This window comes from Mycteria americana, chromosome 7, assembly GCF_035582795.1.
Source record: "Mycteria americana isolate JAX WOST 10 ecotype Jacksonville Zoo and Gardens chromosome 7, USCA_MyAme_1.0, whole genome shotgun sequence".
Taxonomy (NCBI): domain Eukaryota; kingdom Metazoa; phylum Chordata; class Aves; order Ciconiiformes; family Ciconiidae; genus Mycteria; species Mycteria americana.
In genome coordinates, this window is record NC_134371.1 from 63,790,308 (window position 1) to 63,808,221 (window position 17,914).

At 45.4% G+C, this 17,914-nt stretch overlaps 1 protein-coding gene across 2 annotated transcripts in view; it reads right to left on the reverse strand.

Annotated features, from left to right (window-relative positions):
• The window catches only part of LRP8 (LDL receptor related protein 8), a 196,688-nt gene extending 179,351 nt beyond the window's left edge, over window positions 1–17,337 (reverse strand). For both annotated transcript variants that reach the window (XM_075508793.1, XM_075508792.1), the window contains exons 1-2: window positions 17,194–17,337; window positions 16,234–16,353 (exon numbers count right to left, since the gene is read on the reverse strand). In XM_075508793.1, the coding sequence (XP_075364908.1) occupies window positions 16,234–16,353; window positions 17,194–17,263 (190 nt within the window). In that variant the 5' untranslated portion in view covers window positions 17,264–17,337. The remainder of the gene's footprint in view (window positions 1–16,233; window positions 16,354–17,193) is intronic.
• Window positions 17,338–17,914: the final 577 nt, after the last annotated feature.

Genomic DNA, 17,914 nt, shown 5'->3' on the forward strand with positions numbered 1-17,914 from the left:
TTACAATTATTGTCAGCAGTCTGAGGCTAAGGAACCAACAGGCCTGAGCACAAACAGCTCTTCATTTCCAGATGAGGACTTCCTCTGATGACACTTGAGGTTAAGTTTACACAGTTTCTTTGGGTGAGGAAGGGAGAGCCTGCCACAGAGCCTGTTGAAACAGGGACATGTTTTGTCAAGCTTTCAGCCTGCCTTTCCCATCACATCCTCTTTCTGCCCTTTCTTCTCCACATGGGGCATATTTTTGTCAACAGGCATCACACAAGCTCCATTTATTAAAACCACAAAGTTCAGGCATGGCTGAGTTTCCGGCTGGCTCACCAGACCTTGCACAGGGGTTTCATTCTCAGCCCTAGTGACTTTTTATTTCTCTTTGGTTTTCCCTTGTCTTCCAGTGCCTGAGCCCAATCAGGCAAGCTTACACCACAAGCTCTCTGCACAGGGAGGCACTTTTCCAGTGGTGAACTGCAGACATAACTGTCCACAGCACCCAAATCACCCTTCAGCAGGCCTGGCTCTCACCTGAATGTTCCCCCAGAACACAGCCCCTGAACATTGTCCCCAGAGGGGCAGCATGAAGCCTTCATGAGCAAGGATCCTTGCAAGAGCAGTACAATTTTACTCTATAGCCACCTTCCTAGAAAAACTTTGTAATACAATAGATTCAGCAGGACTGAACCACGCTTCCCTGCTCTTCATCTGGAGGAGAGACAGCATGCTGGAAAATGCAAAGGCAGTTTAACTCACTTATTCAGACATAATGCTGTTTGAACAAAAGTCCAACCTGGCAAAAGCTCATCAAAACAAATCTCCATCAAGTTCATACACTTATAAACAAGTGCACATCGGGGATAGAAATGTAGAGTGCATTGGCAATTCACATTTGGCAATTCTTCCTGGCCATTTTCTGCAGTCAAACTAAAAATATAATACTCTGGAAGTGTTTTAGTATCTATATATTACAGGAAAATCCTATTAACATTAGCCAAGGAATGGGTACTGAAAAAGCAGGATGTAAGTTACAATACTGACGTAATAGAATTAGAGAGGTTTACAGTGACTCACTAAATACTCACACAGCAACAAGAAGCTCACTTTGAACTCACCAAGAGTTCTGCTGTGCAATCTAATAGCCTGCAGCTTAGCAGGAGAAACCGCCTCTCCAAATGGTTCAGGGTTGGGGGTTTTTTGTTGTTGTGGTTTTTTGTCAGTTGAATATATTGCACAGTATCTAAAACAGAACACGAGCTTAAAGTTTTTTCATAAGCAAGTGGATGAAAGCAATACTATTGAGGCTTTCCAAGCCATATTCAGGCCAGGATACAAGACTGTCAGGCAGCACAAGGACCTTCAACCGGGGATACTCAACCTAAGCGGTGGTAGGAGCATAGCCTGCACACCGCTTTGTGGGACTGAGAAACGCTGCTCATTTCCCTCGGGTCCATCCCTGCTGTGACAGATAAGGCTGCAAACTGTGGACCAAGCCTGGAGAAACCTTAGCTGCTGCGATGTTCATTGTCTAGGGCAGGGTGAACACCAGAGGCACTGGCAAGTCAAAGCCACTGTGAGGATTTTACTGCCGCAATTTAAATACTATGTCAACCCTTGTGATTTCCTGCTCTTTTAGCCTTCCTGTGTTAAGGTCAGACCTACGCACTACACCTATACCACACTGAGAACTGGGTCTTTCTGCTCCACACAGCAGAGAGAACCAAAGTTTAGTACACGAAAAAGCTGCTTTAGCTGTAGGAATAACACCCCATCTGTTGAAGCGAGCTTGGCCCCTTCCACAAAAGGGGCAGAGCTGTAAATGCAGACCAAGCAGCCTACCAGCAGGTAAGGGGGCAATTTTACAATTTCCAAATTGAAAGCAAGATCATTCTTCAGCTAGAGATATCACAAACTAAAGTATGCCTGTGATCGATCTTCCCTTCAGCAGGACACTGGAGAACACAAGCAAAAGCAGTACTGGATACAGACTGAATGAATAGTCAATAAAATATGGATGGTTTTAATTTTCATGGCTTGCCTATGGCAAGTCCTCACACAACGATGTAGCTGGGAGACGCATGAGATCAGGAACGGAATGAATCTGTACTTTCTTTTACAAGACAGAATTACAGGGAGTTAATCCTCACTTGGAATAAAACAATGGTCCAAGCCCAGAAATTGCTGCCCGCTTCGTCGAGTCTACTCTGCACATAACTAGGTGGGAACTGACAACTTGACTGTGATCAAGGAGTAGTCATCAAACATGGTATCTCCCCAGCAAGCCTGCTCTTCTTCCTGCACACCGTTATTCCTGTCTGCAGTACTGCAGAAACCACTTCAACCTGTATCATTACAAAGCATGCATCACGGACCAGGATTGGACCTTGATTTTTTGTAGGTCCACGATGATGCTCCATGCACTTCTGGAGGCTAAAAGAAAACAGGGTAATACCCTAGTGAAAACTGCTGCAGAAAACATTTTTGTGAACAAAACAGGACTGAAACCATTGATTTTTTAGTTTGGAGAGGTTCCTCATTGTCAGCTGTGACTGTTTATAACTGTGGAGGACAAAAGGTCCCTTGAAACATCACTTAAAAATGTGATGTTTTATCCAGCATATTTCCCTCACAACATTGTTCCCCTCACCGTTATTTCACAAGGCTCACGTCAGGAGATAAAATGTACCCAAGGTGAAACTTGTGCCTGGACAGGAGACAGCGGCCCTGCGTACACTGGAGGAGCCCCTGCCGGCACGGCTACATGGGTACAGTCCCGCAGGCACAGCAAGGCCGACCAGGGCTCTTCTCTCAGCAGAACCTCACGGACCACACAAGCCCATCTCTCCTTTCAGCCTTTCTGGGCCCACAGCAGCAGTTTTTGCAGCTAAGAGATGTCAATCTCAACAGAGCTACGCCAGCAGGGAGAAGGTCTGGCCTGTGCTATGAAGCTACAGGGCCAAGCTGTTAGTCAGCAATCTGAAATAACAGATCAGCATCTCCTCAGAGACTTCTGCAGCAGCAAGATCAGGCTGATACATCATGCAGACAAGATGTTTTCTTTCTTCAAATTTCAACATCAGGGAATGGCACTGTCCATAGATTAAAGTAATAAGGAAACCCCACCAAACACCACAATTAGTTAGAGCAGAACGCACAGCAAATATCTTCCTCAAATCCCAAGATACTCATCATTTAATATTTTTATTTCCAACACTTTGGCATGAAATGAGATCCTCGATCTTCCAATTCATATCCAATGAGAAATATAATTCTCTCTCACACACACACAGAGTACTAACAGGTACGAATCTTCCTCCCATCTATTGACGAGAATTTATCCAGTGTAAGACAGTGAAACCTGCATCATTCTTGTATGTCAAGCTGCTGTAAAAATCTCTGCTACTATAAAAGCAGAGAAAAAAACCCAACACAGTAACAGATAATCCCAACTGATTACTGTAGAAAAATGACATTTACACATGCCCTTTTCCTACATTAAAGGTCAAGCTGATGCACCAGAAAGCTTCATCTACAGGAAATTCACCCCCAACCGGCTCAAGGAGATAGGACACCAGCTTTCAGGTGTACCACAGTCACAAAAAATGGCCATAATTTTTAGAGAAAAGCTTTAGGGAATTTTGGTTTGTTGTTCTAGGTCTCATCAGGCTTGTTCTTTCCCTCAAGAAACCTAATCCTACAAGACTTCAGTAAAAACAAGTAGCAGGGAGAAAACCCTATTCAAAACCGATACAGCAAGATTCTCCACTAAACCAGTCATTGAACGTGTTTCTAATGCCACCTTCAAACTCGCACTCCCCCACAGAAAGAAAAAAAAAAAAAATTCTTGTGGGAAGGGGGCAAATTAGGTCCTGTACTTGGCTGCCTTCCTCCCCCTCTGTGGTTTTCACTGCCAGAGAAGCATCTTTTTTGCACTCTAAAATTAACCCTGTGATATGATAATGAAGCCTGCACAACACAGTACAGAAAAGGAACCTGTTAGTAACAAAGATCACTGCTCAACCCTTACTATTATGGACAACCCACTGACAGCTATCCAGCTTGCATGGAGAAGGAAGGAAAGGAAACAGTCTCCTAAAAGGATATTTTGGTTTCAAGTTTTCTCAAAACACTCCTGCAGTGTGCTGAGCAGGCAGAGATGAAGCTGCCAGGGCAACAGCCCTGTAAGCCGAGGACCCCGTAAATCCCAGCACAAATCTGACTCTTGCTGCGGGAATGCAACATTTCCCATGGTGCTGAGTATCTCAGTCGTGACCTTGAAAGCTGGAGGATCAGAACTGCTCAGTGACAGGTGATGGCTTTTGTTCTGTGAACACACATCTTCTGAGTTATTGTTTGCCAATACACTTCACAGTATGCCCCACAATTTGGTGCACAACTGCCCTGAACTGAATTGGAGCCAACAGTAGGCAGGTGTGAAGCTCCACATCAGCTCCAGCCTCTCCAGCACTGTCACCCTAGCAGCCTCAACGTGGATTTCAGTCTCGAAGTTTAAAAATACTGTAAATGAACTAAATAGATCTGGGCAACAGATCTTAGCAGCTTCTAGCCAGCTGAAGTACAGCATTTGTGCAGGAGCTATTAATCCTTTCTACAAGTATTTGCACAAAATAAGGCTGGCAGCATTCACGTGATTGTGTGCATAACCAAATGTGAAGAAATGCCTGCTGCTCTCAGCCAAGCTTTGCAGAGTCTCCTTCAATGCCTGAGCGAGAGAAGGTGTTAACAAAGGCTTTGTGCTTTGCTGTTGAGGACAGGCACTATGCAAAACCGGGTCATGACAGTTAATGGCTAAACTCGCGTGAAAGGACTTGAAGGAAAAGGATTCTAGCAAGGCAATGAGATGCTGCGTGCAAGCCTGGGAAAGGCTCCACATTGCTCAGGCACATGGCTCATCCACAACCATGAAGAAAAATTAACTACGTTATTTATAATTTCCCTCTAGAAGAGGGTGCCTGGATTTATACTGCAGGCCCCAGGATTTCTCCCCTGCTCCGCACTCACACTCTTTGAAGTGCCATGCCACAATCAGAGTCCCTCCAGTCAAGAACTGGACGGATGAGATTCTTTTCAGCACCTGTCAACGCAGCTCCTTAATCCTTATTTAACTTCAGGGATCAACATGTACTGGCACCTTGGGCAAACAAACACACCACATTATTTTATAAAAAATAGGACAAAATTCTGTATTAAAGAGCTCTTGTGTAAAGGGGAACAGAAATCATCCAGCAAAGAGCAATTCCTTGAAGTAAGGCATGCAATTTCAATACACCAATGTGATCCTGGCAGAGATTGTTCCAGAGCTTCCCTTCAAAACTCATTATTTATCATCCACCAAAGAATTGTGCCCATAGGTTACCACTTCTAAATTGTGTAACAAGCCCAACAGGATCACCCAGTAGTACCCAGCTAATTTAAATGCTACCTTTTATTGCCACCAAGGTAAGGATGCAGCCCTACTTATCAAGCTAGCAGAAATTAATATCGTTGCACAAACTTAAGAGTTGTGCAATCTAAATTGTATCTTTATTGTTTTACACAAGGAAGGAAGAAGGAAAAGAGAAGCAGCAATAAAATATATAATAGCAAATTAAACTTCCCTAGTCATCTTGGTTCTTGCCAGTCAAGGATACGTTACAAATAATTTATCGAGGCAAGGGTGCACTAGTGATAAATTACTTCAATAGTTAGTGCTCAGATAACAGCAAGGTATGGGCATGGAGGTAAAGGAGGTCTGAAGAGACAGTGTCCCCACATGAAATGGAATGAGTCTCTTTAGCAATGAAAAATTCTGTCGTGTGCAGTCTCAAAACTGGGACTTTTGGCCAGCTGAAGAGGTGACTGCAGTGATGACTGCCCATATACAGGCTGTGCTCTATTATTCTTTAGGATATGTTAGAGTGTACAAAAAGAAAGAAGTCCATTTTGAAAAGCAAAACAAATACCATGTTCCCCCTCAAACGCCTGTATTTTCTGCGTCTCTGATACTAAATACAAGAAGTGATCCATTTAAAATATTTCTTGCACTTAACTCAGTGTTTCACAATTAGTGTTGGGTCATCTCAACACTGGGATTTTTCTGAATATTTTACAAACTGTATATGCCAAAGGCAAAGGCTAAGCCCTTGAGCAGTCATTTAATCCAAGGAACACGATTATCTGTGTAAAAAACAATGCAATAACGGACCAGAAAACAAGAAATTGGGAACATTCTTCATGAGTCACTAATGTTCACAATGAGTTGCTGAATCACTCTGCAGCCTTGGGCAAAGGATAACTTCTCTAAGCATCAATTTTCGCATCTGTAAGATAATATTTAGTCCACTTGTATGGTGAAGATGTATAGAAAGCTAAACTTCTAACTAGCCACTGGATGACAAATGTGTAATCAGCATAACACAACTACACTAACAAGAATAGAACCACTCAGTTACAGAAACAGGAGGTGTATTTCTTGGCCTGTATCAGTCAACACTGACATTTGATATCAAAGAAACTGGAGCATTTCTCTCTGTTTCTAAGTAGCTGCATAGATGCAATTGTGATTCAGGATAAGAAGTCTACAGGAACAGTCATAAGTTTACATCTGAAATTCTTATTCCCAGTGCAAGTATATTCACTACTCCTGCTATTGCTGATTTTTATGCTCTTAACTACTCCCTGGATCACACAGAGTAGCGTCACATCTGGACAGAATAGATCCAGCAAATCCAGCAAGATTTACTGATGTACAATCACTGCTAAATCAGCAAGCCAAGCAGTTGGTATTGTAGGAGGCCCATGCAACACATCTGGAAAGATACCTACAACCTTACTCATCTAGATCAACAAAAACAGAAAAAGCCTGAAAAGCCACCAAAGACATTAATCGCATTACCTTTATACGTGGAAAGCACAGATGGACAGAAAACCTCTACCGGGTAATGCACAGCTGAACAAAGAGTTGGGATCAAAATAAAATTTTAATTCACCCTTTGAAACGAAGCACAATGTCACCTCAATGTACATCATACTACATATTACATCTCTAGGAAGTAAGCATGAAAAAAGTACGAAACAAGGACAGTTAAAATATAAAACAAAGTTAAAACCTGGAATCAGAGCAGTTACCTAAATGAGGAAAACAGTACAGTTAAGAGTTTACTGTCAGTTGTACACACTAGTTTCTTCAACAATTATTTTTTTAAATTGATAAAGTTATGCTATAGGCTACTTGGGAATGGAGAGAAGTCTACAACAACATAACATTTCAAATTTAACCAAAATCAAGAGGAAACTTCCATCTATTTCAATGGATTTTAAACATACTCTTTTTCCCCTCTTTCAGTCTTTTGCAAGTAAAAGAAATCACACCCACACAAGCTACAGAAACCAAGCTAGAACTCCAGAAAAGATATAGAAACTTACAGCAGGCAAAATTCTCACCCAGGATGGTCAAAATTCTGCAGCACTAATGAATTAGATTTTAAATTATATATCTATCTTTAAAAAGAAAAAGTAATCACAGCACAGAGAGCAGTTGCCAAAAAGAGCCCTTCTGGTTCTGCAAGTACAGGACTGTGCTCCTGCTGCCATGGAAACCGAGTCCCTGACTGCTCTGGTCCTGGTACAGTGCCACACATGCTCTCAAGCATTTAATAAATATTAATAATACAAAAATAATATTGATGTATCAGAAACAGAACATAAAAAAAAAAAATTGGCAATAAAGCTCACTTTACATGGCTGCAGCCCAAAGGCTACTAAGGCTTACTCTAAGCCAACTATAAATCCTGTTCTCTCCTAGTTTCTACCACTTGCTGTTGGCATTAACTGTAAGGTTAAACTGACCGCCAGGCCTTAGCTCAGACTGAAAAAAAGCCAGGAAACCTGGAGAGAAAATTGAAACACGTCTACTAGTCTGACAGGTACCTCTGCAGTAAGCAATATGGTTGAGCGTATTGAACACTGGACTGGTAGGTAGGAGACCTCATTTCTGTTCTTGGCTCTGCTGCTGACTCCTTGTACAACCACGAGTCACTCAGGGCCAGCCTCCACCTGCAGATGAGCTGTAACACCATTTATTCACCTCTTCATGAGGAGCAAGGCATAGGGCTGCCAGATCAGCCTCAGTGCTGGGGAAACAGTCACAGTCCTTGCCAAGAACAGAACCACAGTCTATCGGGCATCATTATTAGGGCAAGACACAGAGTATATCTCACCCTGAGAGACCATCAGAGACAGAGTTCATATCCCCGCTTTAAAAATCTTCTGGCTTCTCTTAAGTTAAAATCTGGCTTCTGAAAATATTTCAGTTTGGATGGGTTTAGTTTTATTTTTTCAACTAGCTTACAGCATTATTATAACTTTAAAGTCTAATCAGTTTGTTATCTCTTGTATTTCTGCCAGAATTTTTCAGAGAGCAGAAAATCTGCATTAATTTTGTCACAGGGCCTTTTACCCCCTTCCCTTGTGGCTATCTATATATTAATAATTTTAACAGGAAACAGAGAATTAGAAAAACTACACTCGGCATTTTCAACACTTCCCGCACACACGCTGTAAAATAGCGTAGGCTTCCCCTTGGCTAGAACCAGCTGTCTGCACTGGAAGCAGAGCACAGTGGAGCAGGCAGTCTGCTTTTCTACCAAGGACATGCCGCTGCTTAAGAAAACAAGCAGCAACACAAATCTTCATCCCCATCACTCAAACTCAGCTTACTGATTTGCTTTCTTGGGCAAAGCAAAGAAAGAAAAATTGACGTCTTGTGGCATTTTATAAGGCATGTAATGACACAGAAAAGCAGAGCTGAGCAGTAACACACTTTGGGAACATCTTTGGAATTACGAGGGAAAAGCTGCAGGTAAATGGGAAAGTTGTAGAGAGGAAAAGGCCATCAGGGAAGCAACAGTACAAGGACCAGGAGAACTTCACACCAAATCAAATCTACCACAAACGCATCTGTAATACAACATCACAGTCTCTGAGGCACACCAAAGACATGGTAAATTTGCCAGTGAATTAAAAAAGCTGGTGCCATTAAAAAAGCTAGCAGAAACAAAAGCTGGGTGTCTGCTCTATCAGAAACAGCTAAGAGAATCAATAATTGTCAGACATTTTCAGGCCTTACAGAGTGTTTAATGGCCCTTTACGTGGACAATGGAGTCACGAAAATGCATTTTCTAGCACTGGCAATCTCTTAGTCTAGGTGTATCAGATAAATGCATTCACCACCACATTACACTTGGTTCCTCCCGTCTCATAAATGTAATTTGTTCATTTGAATTCACCTCTAAACATTTTCTGATTAATATTAAATTATCCTAAGTATCTTCCACTCTAACATCAACCAATAAGAAATCACACCTCAAATCTGTGCTAATCCTAGGTCTGTAACACCGCAGACAAAAGAGAACTGGTCTACATTGACTTTTGTTTTATCTTTTTATACATTAAAATGCTCTGGATGAAGCTTGCCTACCTTGGCTCAAAAGGTAGAATATTTTTATATCCTCTGAAATGAGAGCTCTGAGCAATTTGATAAACAAACCAAGACACTGGCAGTTTTGATTGCACTTTCATCATTTCCTTCTTGAACTTATCATTGTTTTCAATCTTCCCATTCTCCTTGACCTCAGGAAAGCTTTTCAGATCGCAGCTTGTTCCTGTAACTGTATCTAGAGCAACCCACATGCTTTCTTGCTATAGCACAGCAGCACCCCATAAAATCAAGTTCTTTTCCCTCTGTAGCCATAATGCCCCCCGTGGCTATCCCATGCACCCGAGTTCCCTCTTCTGTCTTTTCAGTGGTCCTATTCCAGTTCTCTCTCTCTTTCTTTCCCAGACCGTGAGCAGGAGTGATACAAAAACACTGCCTCCTGGAAAGCAGTTTGTATCTAGAAATAATAAAACTCCTCAAGCGAATGCGCATGGGGAAATGGAGAAGGGCATGTTTCCCACACATACTTAATGCTTGATTTTCTACATAAAGGAGGCAGCACAGGGAAGATACCTCAAACCCCAAAAATATGCAAGTTAGCTTCCTGAGAACAGACAAGAAGAATATAATGAAAAAAAGAAAGATAAGCAAATAACAACATTCACTGTGGAACACAAGAGATCAGTAAACTGATTTTGAGCCTAGCTCGCATATGAACACAGTACAGACCAGGCAACAATCACACAGGCAAGCAAACGAGCCCTGCCTCTCTGCACCACTCTTCCCAGTGCTTCCAGTTTTGGGATGAGCATGCAAGCTGGCCACACAACTCAGTTAAAGTGTCACTGACATAATCAAGAGCATATGACCATGCATATGTCAAGGAAACCTAAAACTCTCTACATGGTGGTGTGCACATACTGAAGACACACAAGCATCTCCAGAGTAACATGCAGCTATCACTCAGCACAGAGAATTCTGTCTCAACACTGAACATTAAGAAAAATTGGAGCAACAGATAATGGAAGACAAAAAAGTTATAGAATGTATGTGGCAATTGTGACTGCCTGCTGTCGTACTTTGTCACGTCCCAAAACCTGCAAACATGGCACTCCTGCATTTCAAAGCCTCTCAGGCCATATTTAACTCTTCACAGGAGCCAGATTTTAGTTCTCAAATGGGCTTTTGATATATTTTTATTCCTAAAATCCAGCTCTAGTGAAATTTGAACTGAAAGGCAAGGAGAATATCAGGCTGCCTCCTGGGCTTTCACATAGGCAGCAGGAGTCAAACTCTTTGCAGATTCTCTATGCACAAAGCCAGCAGGAGAATAGGAGTCTGTCTTACTCCAGATAGCAAGGGAAGTGTATCTCAGCTATACAGTCACATGCTGTGGCCCCAAGGAAGGGCAAGGGCTGAGGTATGGGGAAGTTTGCTGATGCCATGTTTTTGCCCTGAATTCTGGACATGTAGGAACAGTCTTTGAAAGAGTAACTCGCTTCAGACTGCATCTCATACCCGAGGCAGCCTCAATCCTGCCCAGTATAAGATACCCCTATGAACAGTACTCACCAGAAAGCAGCACCACAGAAAAGATCCCAGTACAAAGACGGAAAATGGAGCTTTAAAAGAGAAAGAGTAGTTCTGCATTTGGCTGTGTCCCCCTGCAGGCAGGTATTACAAAGCTGAAGTGGCCTTGCAGCTTGTGTTTCATTTTAGGTTAAGCTACTGCTTGCTTTTTGCAACTATACTCTTTGCCACATTTAAGGCTTAATCAACAGTGAAACATTTTAAGCAGAGGTCTTCCAGTCTCTTTTACCAAATCACAGGTCTGGGTTAAGAAACCTACTTGCAGCAGAAAAATAAAATCCTATCAAACACAACCATCAAACTAAGAGCTCTTATTTTGTGTCAAATATATTGTGTTTGGCTGCAATTTGCAAGTTCTTCCTCGTTTTCTGCTGGCTGCAGTAGCAAGCAAGAAGAAACTTGCAAAACTGGGCAAAAAGTCTCCAAGAGCCACTCCCCCATCAAAGCAGCTCTCTAGGATTTTCCATTCTGGGCGACGTGTCACACAGCAGCCGGCACCCTGGGCACACAGCTTGCAGGCCCCAAGGCTGACCTGGCCCTGCAGCATCCACCTATCCTGAGGGAGACATAGACCAAAAGCCAGTATGCCACATTCTGAGTATCTCAGCAAGGAGTGATCCTTTGCCAAAACATTGTGCCTCAGAAAATGGACATTTTTCCCACTATAAAAATAGCTTTGGCGTTTTATAATGTTGCTGCTATACCATTAAGGAAAAGTCTCGATGACTGTATCTGCAAACATTCTCTGAAATAGGTTATAAAATTCAGTCTTGACTTTCCAGAGTTTCCCGAGATGAAAAAGCATCACTTGCTTGTACATGGAAGGAGTAAAATACATCTAAAAAAAAAAGAAAAAAAAATCATGTTCAAAACTGCCCTGGAGCCCTGTCCTCATTGTGTGGACCACATATAGCGCAGATCATGACAGTGCAAGCTGTAAATTGTGACTGGGTTTTTGTCTTGTCAGGCCTACGCAGACTGGATTGAGCTCAAGCAAATAATTTTGCACAGAGCAGAGTCGATAGTCTTACATAGATTTAAACTCTGTAATAGCTACCCAAGATTTCTAATTCCAAAGCTTAAGACTTGATTTCCCCAGCAGTCTAAACACGGTAACCTTCACTACTTTTCTCTCGGGAGTTTAGTGTCCTTTTAGTAGATACACAGGAACATTTTAAGGAACTTCTCTACTCTTTCTTTTCTTTCCCATAAAATGCTATAACTTTCTGAAAACATGACAGGAAAAAGGCATCTTCGTATTTAAGTAATCTGTATACAGCTTTATATATTTCCACCATGCACACAAATGACTATCTCCTCCTTCTCTCTTGTTAATGCTTCACAAGCCACATGCCCACAGACAACTGAGCACTGTCTCCTTTCTTCCCGGCAGCCTCCTTTGCTACAGTTCTTTTGCTACCAGGATTTGTTTCCTTTTAATTCTTGTAAGGCAGTAACTATATTCATACTTACTTGCTACCTACATCTATTTGGTTCTTTTTTACCTTTCCCCAACAGGCAAGGCACTTTCTGCAACCCTTATTTTCCTGCTCTTCCCTAAATCCTCAGCACTTTGTCTTCGTACTGCGAGAGTAATCTATTTTTTCTGGTGGCCCCTTGACTGTTTTAAATCATCAACATTATTAAGAGGACTTGATAACATTGAAATATGCGATATGAAATATGCACCGTATGCAGAACTGATACTTGCTCAAATGAGAAAGACCAAAGAGGCATGAAGTTTCAACTCTAATGATGCTTCTTGGAGTAAAATTGTAAAGATAATTTAAATTGAACAAAAGTGATATACACAGTCTAGTCTGTATTGCAGTGAGTATCTTACAAAAACAACCAACGCATGATAATCCAAATAGCATGAGCAACAAATCCCATTTCTCTACTGTGCACCTAGTCTCTACTGCCTGCTATCACAAGTGAACCATGTGGCCAGAGAGCTCATAAATTCTGCCTTCATCAGCAACATCAGTTAAAGTTAAGAAAATGTGTTAACCAGCCTTTTTTTTCCCCCTTTTTTTCTTGAAGAAAACCAAACTGTATTCCTTTCATTTCATTCATTTCCCACAAGTAAAACCTCTGAAGTCAGCTGCCACATACCAAGAAATAATTCAGCCCTATGATATACAAGGTTATTGAGCATCCTAGGATAAACTTAACACACCTCACAAACCAGTACTAAGTAATCCGATTTATGTAAGAGCTGAGATCATTACTCTTTCATGCCTCAGTTCCTATGTTTCCCATATTAACTCACACATCAATCCTATGGCAGATAACTTGACCTACCAAGCGCAACAGAAAAGAATTTCGGAACGGAAAACAAATTCCAAGGCGATGATACAGGATGATTACTGAGGTGTTCTCCTTAAGAGTCTAAAACTCCTTTTAAAAAGCCAACATTATACCAGCAAAGCTTGGGCGGGTGGGGGGAGAAACAAACAAATGAAAACAAAACAAAAAAAACCAACACCCAACAACGTCAGTCTGGGGCAAAGATGGCTTCTAGTAGGAAGCACACAGAGCACTGCCAGAAAAATTATCCTTCCAGAACTATTTAAGATACTCCTGGTTACAAAATCTCCCCAGTGTATACAGACCGTCTACCACAAGGACAGGCTTGTTTCATAAACCAGTTCTTAACACAGATGAAGACCATCCTGTCTTTTCAACAAGGGACTATATATACAAGCAGCAATGAGCTATTACAAATACGTTATCAACTCTGGAAAAAAGCATCAGCAAGTAATTACAGGGGTTATCAGGGTCCATATCAGTACTCATTACCAGCAGGCTGCCTGCATATTCTTTTCCCTCTCCATCACCACTCCAGCATGCTGAGTTTTCCAGAACAGTTTCTTCTATCGCATATGTTCATAAAATAGTTTTGAAGTAAATATCTGTTTATTACAGCAGTGATAAGAGAGGTGATATCTAGAAGCAAAAACACATGGAACATTCTTTCACCCAGTGAGTATAACTCTAAACATTACATATGCTGAAAAGCAGTATGCATTTTTAAAAGAAAACAGTGTTCAGAACAATATAAGCGAGAAAGTGTGTGTGAAAAATGCAATTTAAATGTCTTTCAAACTGCTTGGAGAAGCAACTGCAAAGTCTATATATATATATGAACTAAATTAACAGTCCATGAGTAATTTCTGTAGTATGCTCCCCAATCAATAATAAATGCCAAGTTCAGATTCATCTCAAAAGTCACCATTCTACCACAATCTAGCCATCATATTTTTACCACCCCCAAACTCAACAACTGTAAAAACCCTCTGAAATAAAACTAAATCAGATGCAATCTAAACATTCTAACACAGCACAACGCACACAGAGCTGATATTCAACAGGGTGTTCTTTTACACTCTCCTTTCTGACACAATGCTTAGAGTGCGGATCACAAGGAAAAGGGAAAGATAAAAAAGCAGCCCAGATACTGACCCACTCACTCGTGCTAGGCAAGGAGCTCAGGCCACAAACCTACTCTTCAATGAGGAGCGCGGGGTGCAGAATCTCTTCCTCAAGATGCTACTCCAGCCATGATCCCAACCTCTGAAACAGCAGTTCCCAAAGCACAGCCCATAGGTCACCTGCAGCTCACCAAACCTTTGTACAACAGCGCACAGAGGGACTTTTAAATGGAAGGCTTCAAGAACACTGTTATCAGCCTGCTCAGAGATTGCCAGAGCTGCCACAGTCCCTCTCTGGTAACTCATAAGCTTCTGAGAAAACTTGCCCAGTTACGACTACACATGAGTCCAAGCTAGTTCTCAGCCATGACTTCCGAGTCTTTTGTAATTTGAAACATTCCAAATATAAGTTGCCACTAACTAGTGCCAATACAATTCCTGCATAAACCATTTCTATATCTGAATTAAGGAATGCTGCTAACTCCCCAGATCATAACCTTAGGCATATATAAAGCCTATCAAGTCCTCTGAATACAAAAGCACCAGAAATAAATGTTACCTTTTATGTTACAACATCAAGACATTTCCCATGAACACGAGTTTGGGAATCCTTGCTCTCCTTAAACTGATCTACTTAGACTTCACTCTGAGTATCACCTGACACAGATTTATCAGTGAAGCTGTTAACAGGATAGTCGCATACTGAAAAACACATAACCAGTGACTCTTCTTTTCTTGATACACCCCCTGGGTCTATGAACTTTCAAGAGTTCATTCAGTGAATTATAACCTGATGCACATTCAATGTCTGTTATTCTACAGAGATAATTCAAGAGACATGGTATTTGCTACAGTATTTGCACCTTAAAACTCCAAATTAAAAATACTTCTCTTTAAGACTTAGGCTCTGTAACTTCTTTTACAGATGCTTCTTACATCCATGGTTGAGACAAATTCTCCTAGGCTGTCAGAAGCTGTAAGCAAAATAACAGGGAGGTAAGAACAGCACAACCCTACAAACTACCCAAAGTTTACTGGGTGCCACTCACATGCACCAAGGCTACGCCACAGTAGAAGGCAAGACCGCCATCTTCTCAGGATTGAAAGTATAGATCTCCTTGCTCTCTCTTCCCTTACGCTACCAGGGAATCAGTCAGTGTTATGTGGCTGACACTTGCCAAGCAGTGCTACTTGTTCATCTCCCTACTCCTCACCATGGCTGCAAACATATATTTAAACACAAAAATCACACCAACCCCATATCTTTTAGGACGCTTAAAAGTAAGCAGCGTTTCACATGAGCACCTGTCACTGGCCCTGAGCACGGACTCCCCCGGGGTTAAACACCCAACTCCCCTGAGGACACAAACTGCGCCGTTCCCTGTAGACGCTCCGAGCAGAAACGTTGCTGGAGGCGAGGGCGGAACCTCACGGCAGGCAGGGAGAGGGCAAGGAGCTGACAGGTGAGCGTTTCCGCCGGACTCCCGCTGCCGCGTCACCCTCCGGGTGTCCCTGGCCGAGTCAGCCCGGCCGCGGCCGGCAGCGAGGAGCCGCTACCCCGCGGCGCGGAGCGCAGCCCGCGGCGGGCCCGGCCGCCGCGTCACGGATCTGCTGGTCCCGGCAGCCAATGGGCGCCGGAGCCGGGGACGGCGCGACTTCATTCATTCATTCATAAAAAAGAGGCGCAGCGCAGCTGGGAAGCGCGCCCTTCCACAGGCTCGGCGCGGGGAAGGCCCCCATCCCCGGCTCCCCGCCCCACCGTGCCCGGGGACGGACACTCACGGCAATCCGCCTCGTCGCTGTTATCCGAGCAGTCGTCGTCCTCGTCGCATTTCCAGATGGCGGGGATGCATCGCTCGTTCCGGCACTGGAACTGGTCCTCCTCGCACTCCTTGACGGCGCCTGCGAGACACGGGGCCGCGCCTGGGTCAGCGGGGCGCGCTCCCACGACAGGGCGGCACGGGTGTCCCGGGGCCGCCTCGCCGCTCGGCCCCGGCCGCGCACAAGCCGGGCTGGGCGCCGGGAGCCGCCGGCCGAGGGTGGGGGCTGGGGCTGGGCTCGCCAGGGCAGAGGGGCTCGGTGCGGGCTGGCGGAGAGCCGCCTCCGCGGGAGGACGGCGGTGATCCCGAAGGTGCTTTGTGCGGGAATAAAAGGGACCATTCCCGTGCTTCCCCGCATTGTTTTAAAAGCGGGGGGAAAAGGAGCCTGGGAATAGAAGGTGGTTAAATCCGAAATGCAAAAGACAAAGAAAAATTATAAAGCACACCGACGCTGGGACCTCCTGCGCGTCCGTTACCAGGGCAAAACGCACAGATACCCGGGGACGCGGGGGGTAACGGGCACCGGCGCCGTCCCGGGAGAAGGGAACTGACCCAACTGAAGTTGAGGGCGGGGAGGACGGAGCAAATCTCCTTTGCAGACTCGGTGCAGAGCTGCTCTGATGAGGCACAAATCTCCTCAGAAAGGGATTAAAGGTGGCAGCTCCTGTCACCAGCGGTTGGGTTGCATTCGCCCGCTAAAGAACGTGCCCGGCCTCCGCAGGTCGCAACCCCCGAGCGTGCCCGGCCCTAGCGCGGGGCACCGCGGCGAGTGGGTGCCCGCGGCCGCACACCCCCGGGTGCCTGGGCAGGCAGGACGCTCGCCGCCTCCCCGCGAGCGCCGAGGCGAGGCGCGCACTTGCTGCACGCCGCGGCCGCCCCGGCGCTGAGGGAGAGCCGCCGGGCCGCGCCGCGCCGGACCCACCTTTGCCGAGGTGCAGCTTCAGCAGCAGCAGCTGGAGGAGCAGCAGCCGGGCGAGCGTTGGCCGGCACATGGTGCTCGCTCCCTCCGTGGCAGCGCGCCGTGTGCGGGGTGCGCGCAGCCGGCGCGCCGCTCGCTGCCCCGTGCCGACTGCGGCCGGCGCCGCCCCCGCCCCGCCGCGCGCCGCCGCCGCGCCGTGACGCGCCCCGCTGGGCGGGCCCCGGCCGCCGCCTGCCGCTGCCCCCGGAGGGAGCGGTCCCCGCCCCGCCCGGCCAGCGCCGCCGCCGGGACGGGTACCGGAGGGGCCCTAGCCGGAGGGGCACCTGCGGGACGCCTCCCGCGGCACGCCCCTGTGGCCGGGCGCGCTGCGGCGGCCACCGAAAGCCCCGCAGATGGCACACGCCGCACTCGGGCACGCACTTGCAGGCCTGTCTGCGGAGGCCGGTGGCCTTCGCCGCGTCGGCGGCCGGGCTGGCGGCGGCCGGGCTCACCTGCTGCCGCTTCGCGAGGGGCGAAGTCCCGCCACGGCTGCGGGAGGTGACGGCACCTCCTGGCAGAGGGGCCGGCGGTGCCGGGCAGCCGACAGCGAAGGGGCCCTGGGGGAGCGGGGCAGGCCCAGGCCCCGCTCCGGTAACCCTGGAGCTCTGGCTGGGATGGACTGGCCTGCGCCGCTCTGAACCACACGCACGGGGTCGGGCCCGCTGGTGGTGAGCCTCCCTCCGTA